This window comes from Hyla sarda, chromosome 10, assembly GCF_029499605.1.
Source record: "Hyla sarda isolate aHylSar1 chromosome 10, aHylSar1.hap1, whole genome shotgun sequence".
NCBI lineage: Eukaryota > Metazoa > Chordata > Amphibia > Anura > Hylidae > Hyla > Hyla sarda.
The window spans coordinates 42,391,977-42,412,043 of record NC_079198.1 but is presented as its reverse complement, the minus strand read 5'-3'; the positions used below and the strand labels follow the sequence as shown (position 1 = coordinate 42,412,043).

Below are 20,067 nucleotides of genomic sequence, written 5' to 3'. Positions count from 1 at the left end.
GCTGTTGTCATTTTGCATCCTTGGTCTGGGGACAACCCTTCAAAGTACCATCTTTGCAGTCTGCAGTATATTCCTGGGTGTCTCTTGGGCCTGAGTTAGACACACTGATTGACGAACTGTCTGATAAAGTCCTTACCTCAGACCTTATCCTTCAGAGGATTCCCTGAAAGGCAGTGTTCCCCTCCTAGGTGCAGACAGGGCAGATATTCTAGAAGGGGCAGTTTCCAAAATCTCTAAAAAGGGAAGGTCCTTCCAAGGGAAACCCCAAGCCCAGGTACTACAGTCGGCGGCCGCCTCACATTGTTCTCTTATGCGTGGGAGAGGCTTATAAAGGACCCTTGGGTCCTGAGAATTATTCAAGAGTGTTATTCTTTTCCTATATTCTTGCCCCCACAGAAACATACCTAGTTTCCTCACCCCTGGAGAAGTCAAAGCAAGAACTTCTGGAGTCCTCAATACTATTTGATTTCCTTAGCTGCCCTGGAGCTAGTTCCCCCTTAGAATTAGAACAGATGGGGAGATTTATCAAAGCTGTCTATGTATCGCATCAATATAGACCAGACTACAGAGGGTTAGGCTGGTCTATTCTGCGCCTAATTTATCAAAAGTCCCACGGCTCTTGATAAATTCTGCGCACAGACTTCGGGATCTATGCTTTAGACTGTATTTAAACCTGCTCCAGCATGGTCTGACATTTCAGTGTACTTTCAGGCGATGCGACTTGTCGCTGAAAAGTCGCTTTTGATAAATTCAGCACCAATGCATTTTTCTCTCTAAAATAGACTAGAATGCATCATGTTCTAAAGATCCTCTAAAGCAAAAGTCGCAGAAAAGTCACACATATTTAGACTGAGACTTTCTGTGCGACAAATTTATAAAGGGAAAAACCAGTCTAAATCCTTTGATAAATATCCCCCAGAGTGTTTATTCCCCAGTCTTTTTGGTGCCAAAACCATTGGGGAAGTACAGGCTGATTATCAATCTGAGATATCTAAATCACCACTTCACAAACAAAAGTTTAAAAATGGAAACAATAAGATCTGTCCAAACTCTTCTCTTCAGAGGAGACTTTATGACATCTCTGGATCTGAAAGACGCTTACTTTTATATTTCCATCCTGCCAACGCACAGGTTTCTTCGGACAGCAGTGGGAATTCAAGGAATTTTACATCACCTTAAATTCAGGGTACTTCCCATCGGTAACATCAGCCCAATTTGTATTTACCAAAGTGGTTGCCACTATGATGGTGATTCCCAGGTTACAGGAAATAAGAGTTATCCCATACCTGGATGACTGTCTGATAATTGCCAGCTCTCAAACAGTTGATAGAGCATGTCAGAACTACCAGGATCTCCTTACAGAACTAGGCTGGATTATCAATCTGGACAAATGAGATTTGGCCCCAAATACATCCAAAGCAATTTCTAGGATTCATAATAGACTCATCTCTCGCCAGCCAAGAAAGAAAGGATATTGAAGTGGTCTCTGTTTCTTTAAACCCTTCGTGCAGTGTCCCTCAGAACTCTTAAATGTTTTCTAGGCCTTCTCTCTTCAGCGGCAGAGGCTGTGCCATCCTTGTCTGCTCCAGTCAGAGATCGTTCACAGATGGAACAGAAGATTGTCTGATCTAGATACCCTTCACATACTGTCCACAAACACAAGAAGATTTTTAAAGTTGGTGGGCAGACTTACAGGATATATGTCTTTAAGAACCACCGTGGAAAATTATCACAATGGATGCTTCAGGTTTGGGAAGGGGAGCTCACCTACTAGACAGTACAGTCTTTGGAGTCTGGAATCCGGAAGGACTTATTCCTTCCTCAAACCACGGAACTCCGAGCAATCTTTTACACTCTGAAGTCATTCTCCCCTCTCCTCCTAGGGAAGGCAGTACAATATGGCCTCTGGTAGAGATTTATCAATGTGTGTTGTCTGTATGCAGCCACTTCATAGCCTTTTTTTGCTGTGATTTTGGATTATGTGCACCAAATTTATCAAAATGGCGCACAAATGAAAAATCACTGTAGGAGTGAGGCTACCAATAAGACATATGCTAGAGATAAAATGATTCATCTTCACCATCTGTTCCTCAAATATTAAGAGTTTCTAAAAGATGACATTGATAAAAGCCTTTCTCCATGTACAAAGTACAGCAGGCTGCTAAATCTGCATTTTTTTGAAGGAAGCTTTTACAAATCCCAGATGTAAAGAATTTTATAAAGGTTGTGTCCTCAAATCGAGGAGCACACATTTGTTTTAACACCAGAGACAAATCCCAGGGGGCCAACAGCCTTACCATTCTAGGCTGTATTCTCATACAGCTTAGAATGTTAAGGCCGGTGGCCTCCTGGGAATTATCTGTGGTGTTAAAGCAACTCTGTGCTCCTCAGTTTTGAGCCTCTTGAGGAAAAAAAAAGCTTCAAAAATGCCAAGAGTGGAAGAACTACAGCCCTCTCGGCAAGAGAACCTTATAGTACATTGTTACCTAATAAGGTTTTACTGAAATGTTACTGAAACCTTACTCCAAAAGTCCCTACCTTCACTAATCATAACCAGATGATAGTTCTTCCACAGTACATACTCGATGTTTCTATTTGTGAAGATAAGAACTTGAAAACCCTGGATCTGCTCAGAGGTCTAAAAAATGTTTCTTCAAAGGATGGATCCCTTTAGGAAGAAGCATAATCTCTTTGTGGTATACCAGGGTGCAAAGTGCAGTAAGAAAGCCTTTAAACCAACTATATCCAGATGGATTTGTGATTATATGTCTTCTGCTTATCTAGCGGCTGACATAGATCTGCCTGTATTTTCAAGTGCCATGGATCCACCTGCATTTACATCGAGGTTCAGGGGCTCTATTTACTCATATTTGTTTTATTCTTATTAAAATTATCCTAAGGTCCTGCAAGATCACAGGGGTGGAGTTTACCACATCACTGTACCGCTGAGAGACTAAGGGAAACAAGATTAACTTTTTAAATCTTAACTTGTACTGTCTGTAGCTGAAATTCCTTTGTTAGACAGTCTCACATGCAGTCACATGGTCATGCTGGTGCATGTGTAGCCTTCATTACTAGGACCTCACATTTCACAAGCCGCTTATCTTCCTAGCTTTCCCTATCCCTCCCTGTATATGGAGGGGGTTTACATGTGGGGCAGCAGTTCTACAAAGTTGATTAATCTACAAAGATCACAATACCTTTTACACCCTGTTGTGAACAGGCATGCTTATAGCTTAAAATATAATTAATGTCTGTGAGAAGGGACAACAAAACTTATTTTGCCCACAGCACAGCACCTATCAAAACAAAGGTACATCGTTGGGAAAGCCAAAGAAAAACAACTACTTCTGATCTATCAACAGGTGACTATTCCCACACATATAGGTACTTTTGTATTTTTATTACCTCACAAAACTTTAGGAAAAGCAAAACAAAAAGGAGTTAAATTATTGTTACTGATTATAGATATAGGCCCTGATTTACTAAGAGTGGAGTGTAGCTTTCTTTGTGGGTTTTAATTCCCTAAATTTTTTTTTTCCACGATATTTACTAAGTTTCCCTACATTTTCCACTTTCCCTACATTTTGCTTTTTTTACACATGCTCTGATCTGTCGGGTTTTCCTCAGCTGAAATCCACCACATTTTCTGTGGAAACCTTAGTAAATTTTTTGTAGTTTTTTTGTGAAAATGTCGGGAACACGCCCCTTTTTGGTGACCACGCCCTCTTTTCCCAACGGCCCCACCCCCTTTTAGGATTTTCTTTCTAAAATGGAAAGTTAGTCAGGTTTTTTTTCAATTCTGGCGCAAATTCTGGCGCAGACATGTCAGCTATGCAATAGTAAATGAGGGCCATAATGTATGTCAGCATAGTATAGGTGGCGCAGACAGAAACAGATAATAACATCACTCTTATTTCTATACACCCATTCTATTCTGATATGACAGGCTAGAAGAGAAGCAGTGAGGGTACAGACCTCAAAGCTGGCCCTACACATTAGATAAGCATCTGCCAAACCTGTGGATTTAAAGGGGCACTCCACTGGAAAAAATAGTTTTTCTTAATCAACCGGTGCCAGAAAGTTAAACAGATTTGTGAATTACTTCTATTTAAAAATCTTAACCCTTCTAGTACTTATTACATTTTGTAGCATTGTATATTAATCTAGTATATTTTATTTTATATATACTATTATACAGTGAGTGCTGTGATTCTGCAAGGGCCCTGCAGATCACGACTCACTACGTCTCTAAAATTTATTTTATTATTAATAAATAATAACATCTTGATAATTAAACCAGCGGTGTCCTCATATCCTTTACCCTGAGCCCCAGTTATCTTCTTGTCAACGAGTTTTATTTTTTCACCTTGGGTATAGGTGTTATTTATTGGGCAGCCCGAGTAACCATTGGTTACAGTTGAACAAAGAGCCACTCCAATTCTCTTCTAATTTACAAATCCGTTTAACTTTCCGGCACCAGTTGATTTAAAAAAAATAATAAAAAATGTTTTCCAGAGGAGTACCCCTTTAATGGGGTATTTCGGCCTTAGACATCTTATCCTGTATCCAAAGTATAGGGAAAAATATGTGATCGTGGAGGTCCTGCCGCTGGTCCCGTGATCCCAGCCCTGGCATTCTGCGGCGTGTGCTGCTTCAGTCTCGGGAAACGCTGGTTTTCTCAGATGAAGATGTGACGTCAACCCACCTTGTGATGTCACACCATGTCCCCTCCATGCATGTCTATGGGAGGGGGTGTGACATGAGGTCACAAGGGGGTGTGGCGTGACGTCACGTCTTGGAAAACCAGCGTTACCGAGACTGAAGCAGCATCCGGCACAGAATGTAGGGGGTGCTGCACGTAGATCGCATTGGGTCCCAAAGATGGGAACCCCGCAATCAGACATCTTATCCCCTATCCTTTGGATAGGGGATGATATATCAAAAGCCAGATTACGCCTGTAAGCAGATGTTGCCGACATCTAATCATCTTTGTGGTCTGGAAATTTGTGAATTGAAATCAGACTTCACAAGTGTGATCTATTAATACATATTCAGGACTATATGCCCCTTTCAACATTCTGTGATCATCACCATTTTAATTAATTATTCTGGGCTCTTACCAGTCTTTTCATGAATGCTCTTTCAGCTATGCAGCGCAACACAGTCGGTGGGTCCTGTAAGGCAGACACCATAATCAAAATGTCCTGGTCTTTGGCTCTAACCTCTACAGCTAATGCACCCTGGAAAAAAAGGGAAGACAATGAACAGTTGTACATTTTGTCATAGTCTTAACATCATAAGATCAAAGTCAAGAAACCTGAGATTAGTCTGTAAATTAAAATGCAAATTATTCTGTGTAAATAAGACTAAGGCTTAACAGAGGGTTGTAGTTAATGGAGTATATTCTCAGCAAGGTGTTGTTACCAGTGGGGTACCTCAGGGATCTGTACTGGGACCCATTTTGTTTAATACCTTTATAAGTGATATTGCAGAAGGTCTCGACGGTAAGGTGTGTCTTTTTGCTGATGACACAAAGATATGTAACAGGGTTGATATTCCTGGAGAGATACGCCAAATGGAAAAGGATTTGGGTAAAGGAATTTGGGTAAACTAAAGGAACACTGGCAACTAAAGTTTAATGTGGATAAGTGCAAGATAATGCACCTAGGACATAAAAACCTAGACTATGTGATACAGTCCTAACCTCTTTATCTGAGGAAAAGGATTTAGGGGTCATTATTTCAGAAGACTTCAAAGTAGGCAGACAATGTCAAAGAGCAGCAGGAAATGCTAACAGAATGTTTGTATATGGAGAGGTATTAGCAGTAGAAAGAGGGAAGTGCTTATGCCGCTCATGCCTCATTTGGAGTATTGTGAGCAGTACTGAAGGCCATATCTCCAGAAGGCTATAGATATTTTCCGTGGTGAACCCCCCCCCCCCCCCCTCGGCTTATACTCGAGTGAACTCTCCGCCCTCAGTGGTCTTCAACCTGCGGACCTCCAGAGGTTTCAAAACTACAACTCCCAGCAAACCCGGGCAGCCATCGGCTGTCCGGGCTTGCTGGGAGTTGTAGTTTTGAAACCTCTGGACGTCCGCAGGTTGAAGACCACTGCGGCCTTCAACATCATCCAGCCCCCCCCCCCCCCCCCCTCACCTCCTTTAGTTTTGTACTCCCTCTGTTCGGCGGGACGTTAGGGTGCGCTTGTCTGGTGCTGCAGGACTGTCCGGTGGGGAGGTCGTCCGGTGGGATAGTGGTTCCAGGCTGCCATCTTCACCGGGGGGGGGGGCCCTCTTCTCCGCGCTTCGGGCCCGGCATAGTCACGTTGCCTTGACGACGACGCAGAGGGACGTTCATTACCAACGTCCCTCTGCGTCGTCGTCAAGGCAACGCCTCTATTCCGGGCCCGAAGCGCGGAGAAGAGTCCCCCCGGTGAAGATGGACAGCCCGGAACCATTATCCCACCGGACGACCTCCCCACCGAACAGTCCTGCAGCACCGGACCAGCGCACCCTAACGTCCCGCCGAGCAGAGGTGAGTACAAAACTAAAGGGGGTGAGAGGGGGGGGCTGGATGATGTCGAAGGCCGCAGTGGTCTTCAACCTGCGGACCTCCAGAGGTTTCAAAACTACAACTCCCAGCAAGCCCGGACAGCCGATGGCTGCCCAGGCTTGCTGGGAGTTGTAGTTTTGAAACATCTGGAGGTCCGCAGGTTGAAGACCACTGTATCAGACATTGACAAGTGGTGATGATGAAGGGGGGGGGGGGCTGATGACATGTGGTGATGATGACAAGGGGATGATGAAGGGGGGGTGTGGGATGATGACAAGGGGATGATGAAGGGGGGGTGTGGGATGATGACAAGGGGATGATGAAGGGGGGGGTGTGGGATGATGACAAGGGGATGATGAAGGGGGGGTGTGGGATGATGACAAGGAGATTATGAAGGGGGGGGTGTGGGATGATGACAAGGGGATGATGAAGGGGGGGTGTGGGATGATGACAAGGGGATGATGAAGGGGGGGTGTGAGATGATGACGGGGGGTGTGGGATGATGACAAGGAGATTATGAAGGGGGGGGGGTGTGGGATGATGACAAGGGGATGATGAAGAGGGGGTGTGGGATGATGACAAGGGGAAGATGACAGGTGGTGATTATGAAGGGGGGATGATGACAGGGTGATGATGATGAGGGTATTAATGACGGGGGTCTGGATGATGACAGGGGGGGGGATGATGTATTTCCCACCCTGGGCTTATACTCGAGTCAATAACTTTTCCTGGGATTTTGGGGTGAAATGAGGGGGCCTCGGCTTATATTCGGGTCGGCTTATACTCGAGTATATACGGTATATTTAAAAGAAGAAAAACTACCACAAGAGGTCATAGTTTTAAATTAGAGGGGCAAAGGCTTAAAAGTAATATCTAAAAATATTACACTAACCCCCTAAGGACCAAGCGTTTCTGTTTTTTTGCACTTTCGTTTTTTTCCTCCCTACCTTTTAAAAATCATAACCCTTTCAATTTTGCACCTAATAAACCACATGAGGGCTTATTTTTTTGCGCCACCAATTGTATTCTACTTTGTAATGACATCAGTCATTTTACCCCCAAATCTACGGCGAAACCGGAAAAAAATAAATCATTGTACGACAAAATTTAAGAAAAAAAACGCCATTTTGAGGGCTTCCGTTTCTACGCAGTACATTTTTCGGTAAAAATGACACTTTATTCAGTAGGTCCAATACGATTAAATTAATACCCTACTTATAAAAGTTTTGATTTTGTCGTACTTCTGGAAAAGTTCATAACTACATATCTGAAAATTAATACGTTTAAAATTGTCCTATTCTGACCCCTATAACTTTTTAATTTTTGGGGCATACGGGGCTGTGTGAGGGTTCATATTTTTCCCAGTGATCTGAAGTTTTTATCGGTACCATTTTGTCGATTTACAGTTTTAATAAGGAAGGGGTTAGTGTGTGTGTTTTTTTACTTTTTTTTTACTTTTAGTCCTCTTAGGGGACTTTTAGGAGGAATCATTTGATTCTTCACACAGATCAATGTGGTTCAATAAAACCACATTGATCTGTGTGCCCTGCGCTCGATTGATAAAGCCTGGTCCTGTCATGCTTTATCAATCACAGATCCAGGACCTGGACGGAAGGAGAAGTAAGCCCTCCGGCTACCTAAGAAGTGGATCCACCAGGGAGCATTTACAGGGTTCTTTAGACGCCACTGTCAGCTTTGATAGCAGCGATCTATAGGGTTAATAGCCGCCCGCGGCGATCGCCGCATGTCGGCTATTAACGCTGGCCCCCAGCTACAGGAATCAGCTGGGGGCCGGTATGATGCAATCTCGAGTCGGGAGCCCATGTCATACCCCCGTTAATGGCACATGGCGAGTATAGACATCCATGTTCATTAACAGCTTAATGAGAAATTAGTGGATGCATGGAATAGCCTTCCTGCAGAGGTGGTAGCTGCAAATACAGTGAAGGATTTTTAAGTTTAAGTCTGCAGGGGTAGGCATAAAGCTATCCTCATGTAAGATCGAGATAGGTATAAGGCTAACCTTCATATAAAGTAGGGACAAGGACCATTCATTAGTATTCAGCATATTGGGCAGACTAGATGGGCCAAATGGCACTTATCTGCCGACACATTCTATGCTTCTATAAACTGCAAATGCATACCTGACCCACAGCATACAAACATTGCTCAGGTAACAGGATCTGAGGGGAGAGAAGAAAATTAACCATGGACAACAGTTATATGGCACTTTCCTAATGTAGCACAATGTACCATGTGGTCTGAGATAATATCTGTAAGACAATGATGCCAAATTTTTATGAGAGCTCAACAAATATATACTATCACTGAAATAAATAGCCAAACTCATGTATGTAACAAAAAGAGTTAGACAACTGGACGTAACCTACTCTTACCTGATCAATTCTTTTCTCCCAGCCCATGCGATGGAGACCAGCAGCAGCCAAAATAATTGCACTGAAATCATTTTGTTCATCCAGCTTCTTCAAACGAGTATTTAAATTACCCCGCTGAGCAGTGAATTGTTAAGGACTTGTGTAAACGAAGAGAACTGTCAATCAGGGATGACTGACCTCCGATGACTTGGAGCCCTGTTTCCAGCTAAACTTACAACTATAGTGACATTGAACGGCTGTACTGTTTCAGGGTCGCTCATCTGTTACTGTAAAAAGGAAGCCTGTCAGTCTTTCATGCTGCCTTTCGTTCATGCTCAGGAAGTGAGAGTTTCCCCTGATTTCTCCAGTGTGTCAGTAAGCGAGAGGTTCCCCTGATTTCCCCAGTGTGTCAGGAAGCGAGAGGTTCCCCTGATTTCCCCAGTGTGTCAGGAAGCGAGAGGTTCCCCTGATTTCCCCAGTGTGTCAGGAAGCGAGAGGTTCCCCTGATTTCCCCAGTGTGTCAGGAAGCGAGAGGTTCCCCTGATTTCCCCAGTGTGTCAGGAAGTGAGAGGTTCCCCTGATTTCCCCAGTGTGTCAGGAAGTGAGAGGTTCCCCTGATTTCCCCAGTGTGTCAGGAAGTGAGAGGTTCCCCTGATTTCCCCAGTGTGTCAGGAAGTGAGAGGTTCCCCTGATTTCCCCAGTGTGTCAGGAAGGGAGAGGTTCCCCTGATTTCCCCAGTGTGTCAGGAAGGGAGAGGTTCCCCTGATTTCCCCAGTGTGTCAGGAAGGGAGAGGTTTCCCTTATTTCCCCAGTGTGTCAGGAAGTGAGAGGTTCCCCTGTTTTCCCCTGTGTCAGGAAGTGAGTTTCCCCTTATTTCCCCTGTGTGTAAAGTAAATATGTACTGCCAAGTTTGCTCAAAAATAGCTGATCACTGTGGTTTCAGTTTGTGATTTATCTATTATCAAGGGACCTCTCCAACAAGTAGAGCCCATCCAAGTCAGAGAACCCATTTAATTGTGAACAGGATACAATATCTTTGAACTCTAAATGAGGGTACTGTTTCTTCAGCTGAGCTGCTCTACGAAGAGAGCTTGTTCCGATGGTACTAAAAAAATAAAAAAAAGTGAAAAAAACTAAGTATTTCAATACATATGAAATATATTAATTGCCTAAATAAAATCTGTATCACCTGACTGTTAAAAGACTATTTATTGGAACAAAATTTTGAGCTCAGTGGGGCATACTTACTATTGCAAATGCACAAGAATTCTGACAAAAGGGGCATGGCCCGGGAAAAAAAGAATTTGGCTTAAGATATGACACTATGTACCAAAAATAAGCATAATTCTGGTACAGATTAAGTCAACAGTCTAACAACATGAAAAATTTACCAAACAACGTCATAAATCTGGCACATTCTCAGGCCCCTTTCACACTGCTGTTGCTCCCTGTCCAGAACGGCCGTCAGTGTCTTTTTTTTCTGACTTTAACGGCCGTTCTCATGACTGGGAGCAGCGGGAAACAACGGGTACCGGTGGCTCCCATTTACTATTATGGGGGCCGCCCAGCGCCGTTATGAATAGTGGGATAAAAAGAAAGCACATGCAGTAATTTTTCTCATGCTATTCTGCCCAACTCTCCCAACGGCCGTCACACTGCTGCGTACTAACGGCAGTGTGAATGAAGCTTTAGACTGTCTAGTTTAAGAATTACACAGGTTTAGTTAATGTAGGCGGGTGGAAAACAAAGGTCACTAAAGTGTCATTGAGTGCCTGTGCTGTGACAGACACTCAGGTCTCATTCATGAGGCCTTAAAGGGGTACTCCGCCCCAGGACATCTTATCCCCTATCCAAAAGGACGTCAAGATGCTCCGGTCCCTGTATCGCCCGTCATTACGCATAGAGCATGTTTGCTCTCTGCAGTAATGAAAGCGGGGTGCTGGAGCAGAGATCCCGGGGGTCCCCAGAGGCGGGACCCCATGATCTGACATCTTATCCCCTATCCTTTGGATAGGGGATAAGATGTCCTGGGGCGGAGTACCCCTTTAAACTAATCTTGCACCTTTATAAGTCTAAGGTCAGCAATACAGAGATGTGTAGAGCACTAGTACATGGGGTCAATATTGGCTAAATAGACTGATAATCACAATGTGTAATAGGGCCAGCAATCAGCCAATAAGCAATCCGCTTGCTTGTTTGTGGGCTGAACACATGCTTTCGGCATGTTTAAAAGTGTTGTATGTTGGCAATACATAACCCTGTGCAAGAGGGTTTGTGTGGCCGAAATAGGTAAAGGATTACACAAGTGATCCAGTGATGCCTTGTGCAGCCCTGCCTGCTAGATACCGGGCTATGTTTACATGACAGAATTTCTGTTTTAGATTCCGTTCTGCCAAGCTGGCAACGGATTTTTTGCAGATTCCGCTCAGAATTTGTACTAAATTTATGCCGAATTTCTTGCAATCAACAAACAAACAGATTTCCAGAGTCCCATAAAATTTTCTACAAAAAGAATTGACATGTTTATTCATTTAGCAAAATCCAGAATTTCAGCAGCAGAAAATCCGCCCTGTGAATAAAACTTAAAAAATACTTTAAAAAAATAAATAAATAAATAAAAATCTGCTGTGTGAATGGGAAGGTTAACATTCCATTCATCACAAAGTTAACTTCATGAAGCAGAATTTCATGTATCTGGATTCCAAATGGGAATTTCGCTGTGTGAACATACCCTTACAGGGGGCAGGGTTTGGACTGAGGAAAATTCTTGTCCTTTTTATGTCCTATAATGGTGTGTTAAACAGGACTGCAGTGGAATATCAGGTAAGCAATTAATAATTTTTCTGCTTAGCATCAATTACATTTGTGGTTTAGGTCAGTAAAGGAGAACCAAAAATATATGTCTGTTCAAAATGTCAATAATCTCACCCTGGGCTGGAAAAATCCCAGAAGTCAGGAAGCCAACGTGCCTAAATGCTAATCTTATATCTATATTCAAAACATACTGGCTTCTGGTGTGATCTACCTCAAAGCTTACAGAATGTTCTCTGCTGGTCTCACCTATTTTTGGGCAAACTCTCCAATGTATGTCCTACATTCTTAGGATGAAGAACAACTGCATCATACGGACTTTCACGCCTAAAGAAGACATACATCTTTACAACTGTGACAAAATGAATAGCACACAATTTATTACCTCTAATTCAAAGAAAAACGAAATAAAGTTCTGTTTTTACTATGTTCAGGAGACTTGCTCAACCAAACATCTGCAGATTAAAAGGAAAATTGGATTTCAATGTAAGGAGGAGAGGAAGATTGTCTAAGGAAATATTGTGAAGATTTCTCATTTGTGCAAAGAGTCAATGCTATTTTTGACAGAAAAAGACAAAGTGCACACTGCATCTGAGCCCTACATTTGGCATATATACGTGAAAAATATCTAAAAGGACTCCATTCAAAAGAGGAAATTTTTTACTTTAGGGTACAGGAAAGCTCAACAAACTGTGCCACCTTAAAAAATTGAGTAGTATGCATTTTTCTTACACAGCCAATAGATGACATAGGTCACTGGATGGCTATACAGTGCCATAAATTGGAACATTCTCTGAAGAAATCTTCCTGACGTGTACCTCCAACAGATGGCATAAAGTAGTCAGTACAGTGCCAACGATAATGAGTGTGATGTGAAAAAAAAACAAGAAAAGAAAAACTCACTTGCATACAGCTCCAATTGTGAAGCCAAGAGGTAGAGTTGTTGGTAAATCTTTAAGTGAATGAACAACAAGATCAACCCTGGAAAAAAAAGATAGAGACAAAATATTAAATAAATGTTTTTTAGTTTAGGCTCTGCTCATTCTTACATTGCTGCCTCCATTTTTAAAGAGAAGCTTAACGGGGTACTCCGGCCCTAAGACATCTTATCCCCTATCCAAAGGATAGGGGATAAGATATCTGCTCGCGGGGGTTCCGCCGCTGGGGACCCCGCAATCTAGCATGCAGCACCCACCTGTGAGCACTGCAGGAGGAGCTGGAGGCTCAAAGTCTTATGCCTCCCGACCACGGGGACGGAGTACCGTGACGTCACGACTCCGTCCCTGTGTGACGCCCGCCCCCTCAATTCAAGTCTATGGGAGGGAGCGTGATGGCCTTTGGATAGGGGATAAGATGTCTTATTCAGGACAGAGCAGCACACTGTACTATTAAACCCCATTTACTATCTTGTGTGGAAGGCCAGTGTAAGATAATGGAATTATGCAAGGGAGCCTGTCACCTTACTAGGGTGACACACTGTAACAAACCCACTCCTTATGTAACCTCCTTACTACTTGGGTGACACTGTAACAAACCTCCTCATGTAATCACCTTACTATTGGGATAACATACTGTAACAAACCTTCTCATGTAATTACTTCACAACTGGCGTGCAGAGTTGCGCCCCAATCAAGAGGGTGCACTAGGCGGCTGCCAATTTTGCTTATAGGCAGAACCAGCCCTGGGGATAAGTGAGTTTCCTTAGCATTAGGTGGTTTCCTTTTTATGTTCAATCTCTTTACAGGTTCCTTTCCATGTGGTGGAACTAACTGGTTATGGAGTATTATCCTGGAGGTGGCATTTATGCATTTTATGTCCCTGGTGTTTGATATATTGTATGGTCCTATGTGTACTTTTGTCTAGCACAATGACACATGGCATGGTTTTCCTATTACTTGCTTATTATCATCTATGCATTTATCTATCAAATGCAACCATAGCTCTTGAAAAGCCATATCTCCTGAAGACGTCCCTGTGTACAGAGTTATATACATTAGGGGCAGAAACGTATGTTGGGAATGGTTATTGCGAAGGAGGAAAAAAAGCATCTTTCTGTATCTGCATCTGTTATTGTTGCATGTTGTTAGAGAATAGTTTTAGACATTTCTTGCTATCCCTGAGCATGTGTCTAATTAATTTCTAGCACACCTAGCCAATTGTTGTGATAGCATATGTGGCCGTCATTTCTTGCTAAAACCAATCTAGAAATGTGTTGTCGTGTCAATCGTGATCGTGTCAATGTTGACATGGGTCTAAACTGTATGTGTATATATATAATTTTCTAAATACTGTGTCACTATCCTGGGAATACATTTACCTTTTTTTGGTGTTTTTTCATACAGATCTATTAAATGTTATATTTTATGGCACCTCTAATTCTTTTTATAAAATGTATTTGTTTTATGGATACTTTATGCAGATCAGTTGTTTTGAAGTGTTTATGTGCCAACAAAAACTTGCAAAAAGTGTCCATATTATGTCAACTTAAGTACCATGCGTAAATACCTTATTACAGCATAAAAAATACTAAATATGAACTGTCAAGCATTTTACCATAGAATTTAATGGGAAGAAAAATAACAGCATATTTTGAGGTATTAAACTACCATTTACGCCTTAAAAAACTGTGTGCTAACAAAGCCTAAGGCAGGGTTCAGACTGTGGGATTTCTGAGCACATTTCCTCAGATGCAGCAGAAATTGATTGCTGTGGTATTCCGCTGCACAGTCTACACTACAGAAGCTCCACCGCTGAAGTTTTAGAATGATTTTTCTCATTCCTTTAGTGGAATCTGTTTCTAATACATTGCCATCTATGGGAATGCCAAGCAGAGTGGTCAGTGCCCTCAGATTCTCAGAATCTGCAAAGTAAACCTAGCCTGAGAAAAGAATAACACTCAAGTGACAAGTCTCAGATAGATCAAAAATATAGCATATGGACCAAAATCCAAACCAATGTACTTACTCATTTCTCTCTAGAGCATTCTCCAGTTCCTTTGTAAATAGACTCTTTTCACCTATCTGTAAAAGAAAAAAAAAAATATTACAATGGATCCAGTGTTTAAAGATTTATAATATCATCATCTCTCTCTCTCTATTAGAGAGAGAGAGAGAGAGAGAGAGAGAGAGAGAGAGAGAGAGAGAGAGAGAGAGAGAGAGAGAGAGAGAGAGAGAGAGAGAAAGAGAGAGAGACACACGGCGAATGGACGCGATTGCCACAAGGAAGGCCACCTTCCATGAAAGAAACGAAGGGAAACCTGACCCAGAGGCTCAAACGGAGCACCCTGAAGAGCTTACAAAACAAGGTTAAGGTCCCAGGGTGCAGTGGGGGACCGGAACGGAGGGAGCTCGTGAGCCACACCCTGCAAAAAGGTGCGAACATGAAGGTTGGATGCAAGAGGACGTTGGAAAAGGACAGAGCCGAAACGTGCCCCTTGATGGAACCTCCAACCCAGATTGCAAAAAAGGACAAGAGATTCGGCAGAGAAAAAGAGGTGAGAGAGCGCGAGCGAGCTTCACACCAGCGGAAATATGGCCGCCAGGTACGGTGGTAAATCCTGGCGGACAAGGGTTTCTGGGCATGGAGAATAGTCCGGAACACCCGGAGAAAAACCCCGGGCCCTCAAAACCGCGGTTTCAACCGCCATGCCGTCAAACGCAGCAGAAGTAAATTGGGGTGGCAGAGGGGCCCTTGGGATAGAAGGTCGGGACAATCCGGAAGGGGACGTCTGCCATGAGACTGACCACGTCCGCATACAACGCGCGACTAGGCCGGTCGGGAGCCTCCAGAATCGCCGAGACGCCCTCCGACTTGAGCTTCCGGACAACCCTGGGAAGAAGCGGAAGTGGCAGGAAGAGGTAGGGGAGAAAGAAGGGGTTCCATAGGACCACAAGAGCGTCCACCGCCAGTGCCAGAGGATCCCGAGACCTGGAAACGAAGCGAGTGACTTTCCTGTTTCGGCGTGACGCAAACAGATCCACGTCTGGGGTCCCCAGCGGTGACAGGTTTAATCGAAAACTTCCGGGTGAAGGGACCACTCGCCCGGTCCGCGGTGGAATGACTCAGGAAGTCTACCTCCCAATTGTCGATCTCGGGAATGTGCACTGCGAAAATGGCTGAAACGTAAAGTTCCGCCCAAAGGAGGATCTTCAATGCCTCCCTCATGGAAGCTGAGCTGCGGATGCCTCCCTGGCGATTGATGTATGCCATGGCTGGAGACCGGAAAGAACGATTCCAGGGAATAGAAGAGGATTCTATGCGATAGCCCTGGGAGACGACCTCTTGAACCCAAGCATCCTGAACTTGCGCCAGCCAGAAGTCTCGAAAGAGGGACAGGCAACCCCCTCCCACCCGAGGGGAGAACTCGGATAGGGGCGCACCTTCAGGCAGAGGGGGGCTTAAGAGATCCAGATTTAGGAGAGGGGCGGTTGGGGCAGGACCCCGACTTCCAGGAGTGGAGAGTCTTGAAAGATGGGGCCCTCCTAACCTGGGGGGCCACCGGTTTGTCCGTGCGGCCCGAGAAACGAAAAGGGCAAAAGGAAGAAATCTTCTGCTGTGGACCCGAATGGCACAGACGATTTTGGGGCAAGAGGGAACTCTTGCCTCCGATGGCCTCAGAAATGATCTCTTCCAGGAGTTTGCCAAATAGCCGAGACCCCAGAAAAGGAAGTTCAGTAAGGGAACGCTTAGAGGCCGCATTGGCATTCCAGGCCTTAAGCCGAAGGCAAAGAAGAGCACCGAAGAGCCACCAGATTGCCAGAGGCAAAGGCTGCTCAGCGGGCCAACTCCAAGGAAGCCAAGCAGAGGTAGTCCCCTGCATGAGCGATTTGCTGAGCAAAAGCTGCCAAATCGCCTGAGAAAGCACCCGCCAAGATTCCCTGGTGCAATTGACCGGCCCAAACCGAGAGGGCTTTGGAAACCCAGGTGGTGGCAAAGGCTGGGGACAAGGCAGAGCCCGCCGCCTCAGAGCTGAATTTCGCCAGATTATCAATGCGCTTATCTGAGGGGTCTTCAAAAGGAAGCTGCATCAGCCAGAGGCAAGGTAGTGGCTTTAGAAATCCGCGACACAGGCGGGTCCACCTGAGGAGGTGAAGACCACTTTGTAAGGAGATCTTGAGGGAAGGGAAAGAGAGCCCTGAGCTTCTTAGTCCCGTTTATCCGGATGCTTCCAAGCCACCTCTAGCAGCTCATCAAATTCAGTGTGTGGGCTGAAAACCTGGGGCGCCTGACGAGCACGGCGGAAGAAGACTTCAGGGGTTGCACCAGAAGATGCAGAAGAAGGTGGCGTTGGTACACAGGAGAGACCAAGCCGCGGCGCAGTGCTGCCTGCCCGCAGCCCGGACCCCTCCAAGAACGCGGGAACCCCTCTGGAGACGTACCCCCCCCATGCAGCTGCTGCCTCCCTAGGTACACCAGCCTGGACTGGAAGACAGAAGAGAGCTAAATAAATGTTAACCCCTAATGTGCCAAATGACTGAAAGCACCCCCAGAGCCCCCCAGCCTGTATCATGGATAGGGAGAGAATGTAGAGAAGGCATGCTGAGGAAAGGGGGAGGGGAGAACATACTCGCGTAGATCATACCCACCCTTGAAGTCTTCGACCAGCTAGGGCCACCTGCCTTAAGCCGACCTGGCTAACAGGGGCAATTGGGGGACCCAGGGTACACCACCCAGCGCTGGTTGCTGGCCAGGAGAGAAAATCCTCGCCTTCTTAAAATCATGACTCTTTTATATTTCCATCCACAGACCCATATGAGGGCTTGTTTTTTGCATGACCAATTGTAATGACATTAGTTATTGTACTATAAAATGTACAGCAAACCCCACACATTATTTGTGTGAGGAAATTGAAAAGAAAACTTTTGGAGGGTTAAGTTTTCACGCTGTACACTTTACGGTGAAACGGACACTTTCTTTATTCTGTGGGTCAATACGATTAAAATGATACCCATGATTAGAGCTGGGCGGTATGACCAAAAATGTGTATCACGGTATTTTTGTAACTTATGGCGGTTCCACGGTATATAACGGTATTTCTTTCACCCCCTCCCCCAAATCATGTGACCTGCGAGCGCTGTTCTGCTCCCCCCCCCCCCCACCAAATCATGTTACCCGCCAGCGCTGTTCTGCTCCCCCCCCCACCCACAATTATCAGCCAAGGGGTACTACTCACATATGTCACCCGCAAGCACTGCCCTCCTCCTCTTTGTTGCGGGCCAACACCGGCGCTGGAACTCTATACTGTACGCCAGTGGTCTCCAACCTGCGGACCTCCAGATGTTGCAAAACTACAACTCCCAGCATGCCCGGACAGCCAACACTGTCCGGGCATGCTGGGAGTTGTAGTTTTGCAACAGCTTGAGGGCCACAGGTTTGAGACCACTGGCGTACGCTGTATCCCTATGCCCGGGCTGCAAGAGATAAAGAAAACAAACTTTAACTTACCTACGTCGGCCTTATGCTGGGGACGTGAACGTCTGAGAGCCGTCAGCCTATCACTGGCCGCAGCGATGTCCCGCCCCGGCCAGTGATAGGCTGAGCCCACTGTCATGTAAGAAGCCGGCTTCTTACATAACAGTGGGCTCAGCCTATCACCGGCCGGGGCGGGACATCGCTGCGGCCAGTGATAGGCTGACGGCAGTCCGACGTTCCAGTCCCCAGCGTAAGGCCAACGTAGCGTTGGCTGTCTGGGCATGCTGGGAGTTGTAGTTTTGCAACATCTGGAGGTCCGCAGGTTGGAGACCATGGGCGTACAGTATAGAGTTCCAGCGCCGGTGTCGGCCCGCAACAAAGAGGAGGAGGGCAGTGCTTGCGGGTGACATGTGTGAGTAGTACCCCTCTGGGCTGATAATTAATTGGGGGGGGGAGCAGAACAGCGCTCGCGGGTCACATATGATTAGCGCTGCGCTAGGCTGATAATTCATTCCCAAGGGGGAGGGGTCCAACCGGTATTGCGGTATGGGAAAAATTCATATCGTGGAGCCCAAAAATTTCGGTATTCGGTATGAAACCGGTATACCGCCCAGCCCTACCCTTGATCACATAATTTTCTATTATTTTACAGCTTTTTAAAAAAACTTACCTTTTTCACAAAATTAGCATGTTTAAAATTGCCCTCTTTTGACCATCTATAACTTTCTAATTTTTTGGTGTATGGGAGTTGTATGAGGACTCGTTTTTTGTATCGTGATCGTAGTTTTTGTGCGTATTTGTGACTAATTGATCCCATTTCATAATTTTTTGGGATTTATGTGATGTGACCAAAGCATAGTAATTTAGTACTTTTTTTTAACAATTTTTATGTCCCCATAGGGGACTATTTATAGCAATCATCGGATTGCTTATACTATTCAGTGCTATGCATAGGCATAGCACTAATCAGTATTATCGGCAATCTGTTTCTCTGGTCTGCTCAATGTCAGCAGCAGAGGCAGGTGAGGGGACCTCTGTCCGCCATCTTGGATGATCGGAATCCTCGCGGCACTGCCGTGGGAGATCCGATCATCCATCAGAACTTCCGCATTGCTGCAGATGCCGTGATCTGTATTGATCACGGGATCTGAGGGGTTAATGGTGGACATCAGCACGATCGCTGATCGCTCCAGTGCTCGGGTCATTATAGGACGTAAATGTACGCTAAGTCCCAGTGGATCAGGACATACATTTACGTCAAATGTTCTTAAGGGGTTAAAGGGAATCCGTCATCAGTGTTACACGCACTAACCACTTGGTACAAGCTGAAAGTGACACCAATAATAATATTTACCCATCTCCAATACATGTTACCACTTGCCTGTTATCTTCCTTATTCGGACGGCAGGCTTGGTGCACAGACGCCGCCCCAGGAGCACACTGACATCACCGCTGCTGCTTCCTAAGACCTGCTCGCAGCCAGCCCTGGCACCAAACTTGCTGCCCGAATAAGGAAGATAATGGGCGAATGGAGCCCCAGATCAGGGAGACGCAAGTATCATCATCAGTGTCATCCGCACTACCAGTATGTACCAACAGGTTAGACGGGGAGGGTTTGTGGGCTGTTAATTAATTGGTGGAGCATATATTAGATACCTGGCACCCCCCTACCCCCCCCCCCCCCCCCAAATAAATAAATCAAACAATACTCAAAAGCATACTGCACCATTCTATGAAAACCAGGGTACCTTATAACAAGCCAATGATAATTTAAGGCACACTAACCTTAGATAACGCAGTATCTAAAATCTTGTCTCCTGTCGTTGACATGGCAACTAAAAAAAGTTAAGAAAGGAAAGGAAAAAATAAGTAAAAGGAACTTGGTGATCTAAACATTGTACTTACTGAGAGTATGA

General features: G+C 45.0%; 1 protein-coding gene across 2 annotated transcripts in view; it reads right to left on the bottom strand.

The window, feature by feature from the left end:
* Nucleotides 1–20,067, bottom strand: part of HMBS (hydroxymethylbilane synthase) — an 87,568-nt gene that overhangs the window by 45,986 nt on the left and 21,515 nt on the right. For both annotated transcript variants that reach the window (XM_056544597.1, XM_056544596.1), the window contains exons 4-11: nt 19,937–19,986; nt 14,705–14,760; nt 12,644–12,721; nt 11,990–12,067; nt 9,959–10,034; nt 8,951–9,064; nt 8,699–8,737; nt 5,124–5,243 (exon numbers count right to left, since the gene is read on the bottom strand). In XM_056544597.1, coding sequence (XP_056400572.1) covers nt 5,124–5,243; nt 8,699–8,737; nt 8,951–9,064; nt 9,959–10,034; nt 11,990–12,067; nt 12,644–12,721; nt 14,705–14,760; nt 19,937–19,986 — 611 coding nt within the window. The remainder of the gene's footprint in view (nt 1–5,123; nt 5,244–8,698; nt 8,738–8,950; nt 9,065–9,958; nt 10,035–11,989; nt 12,068–12,643; nt 12,722–14,704; nt 14,761–19,936; nt 19,987–20,067) is intronic.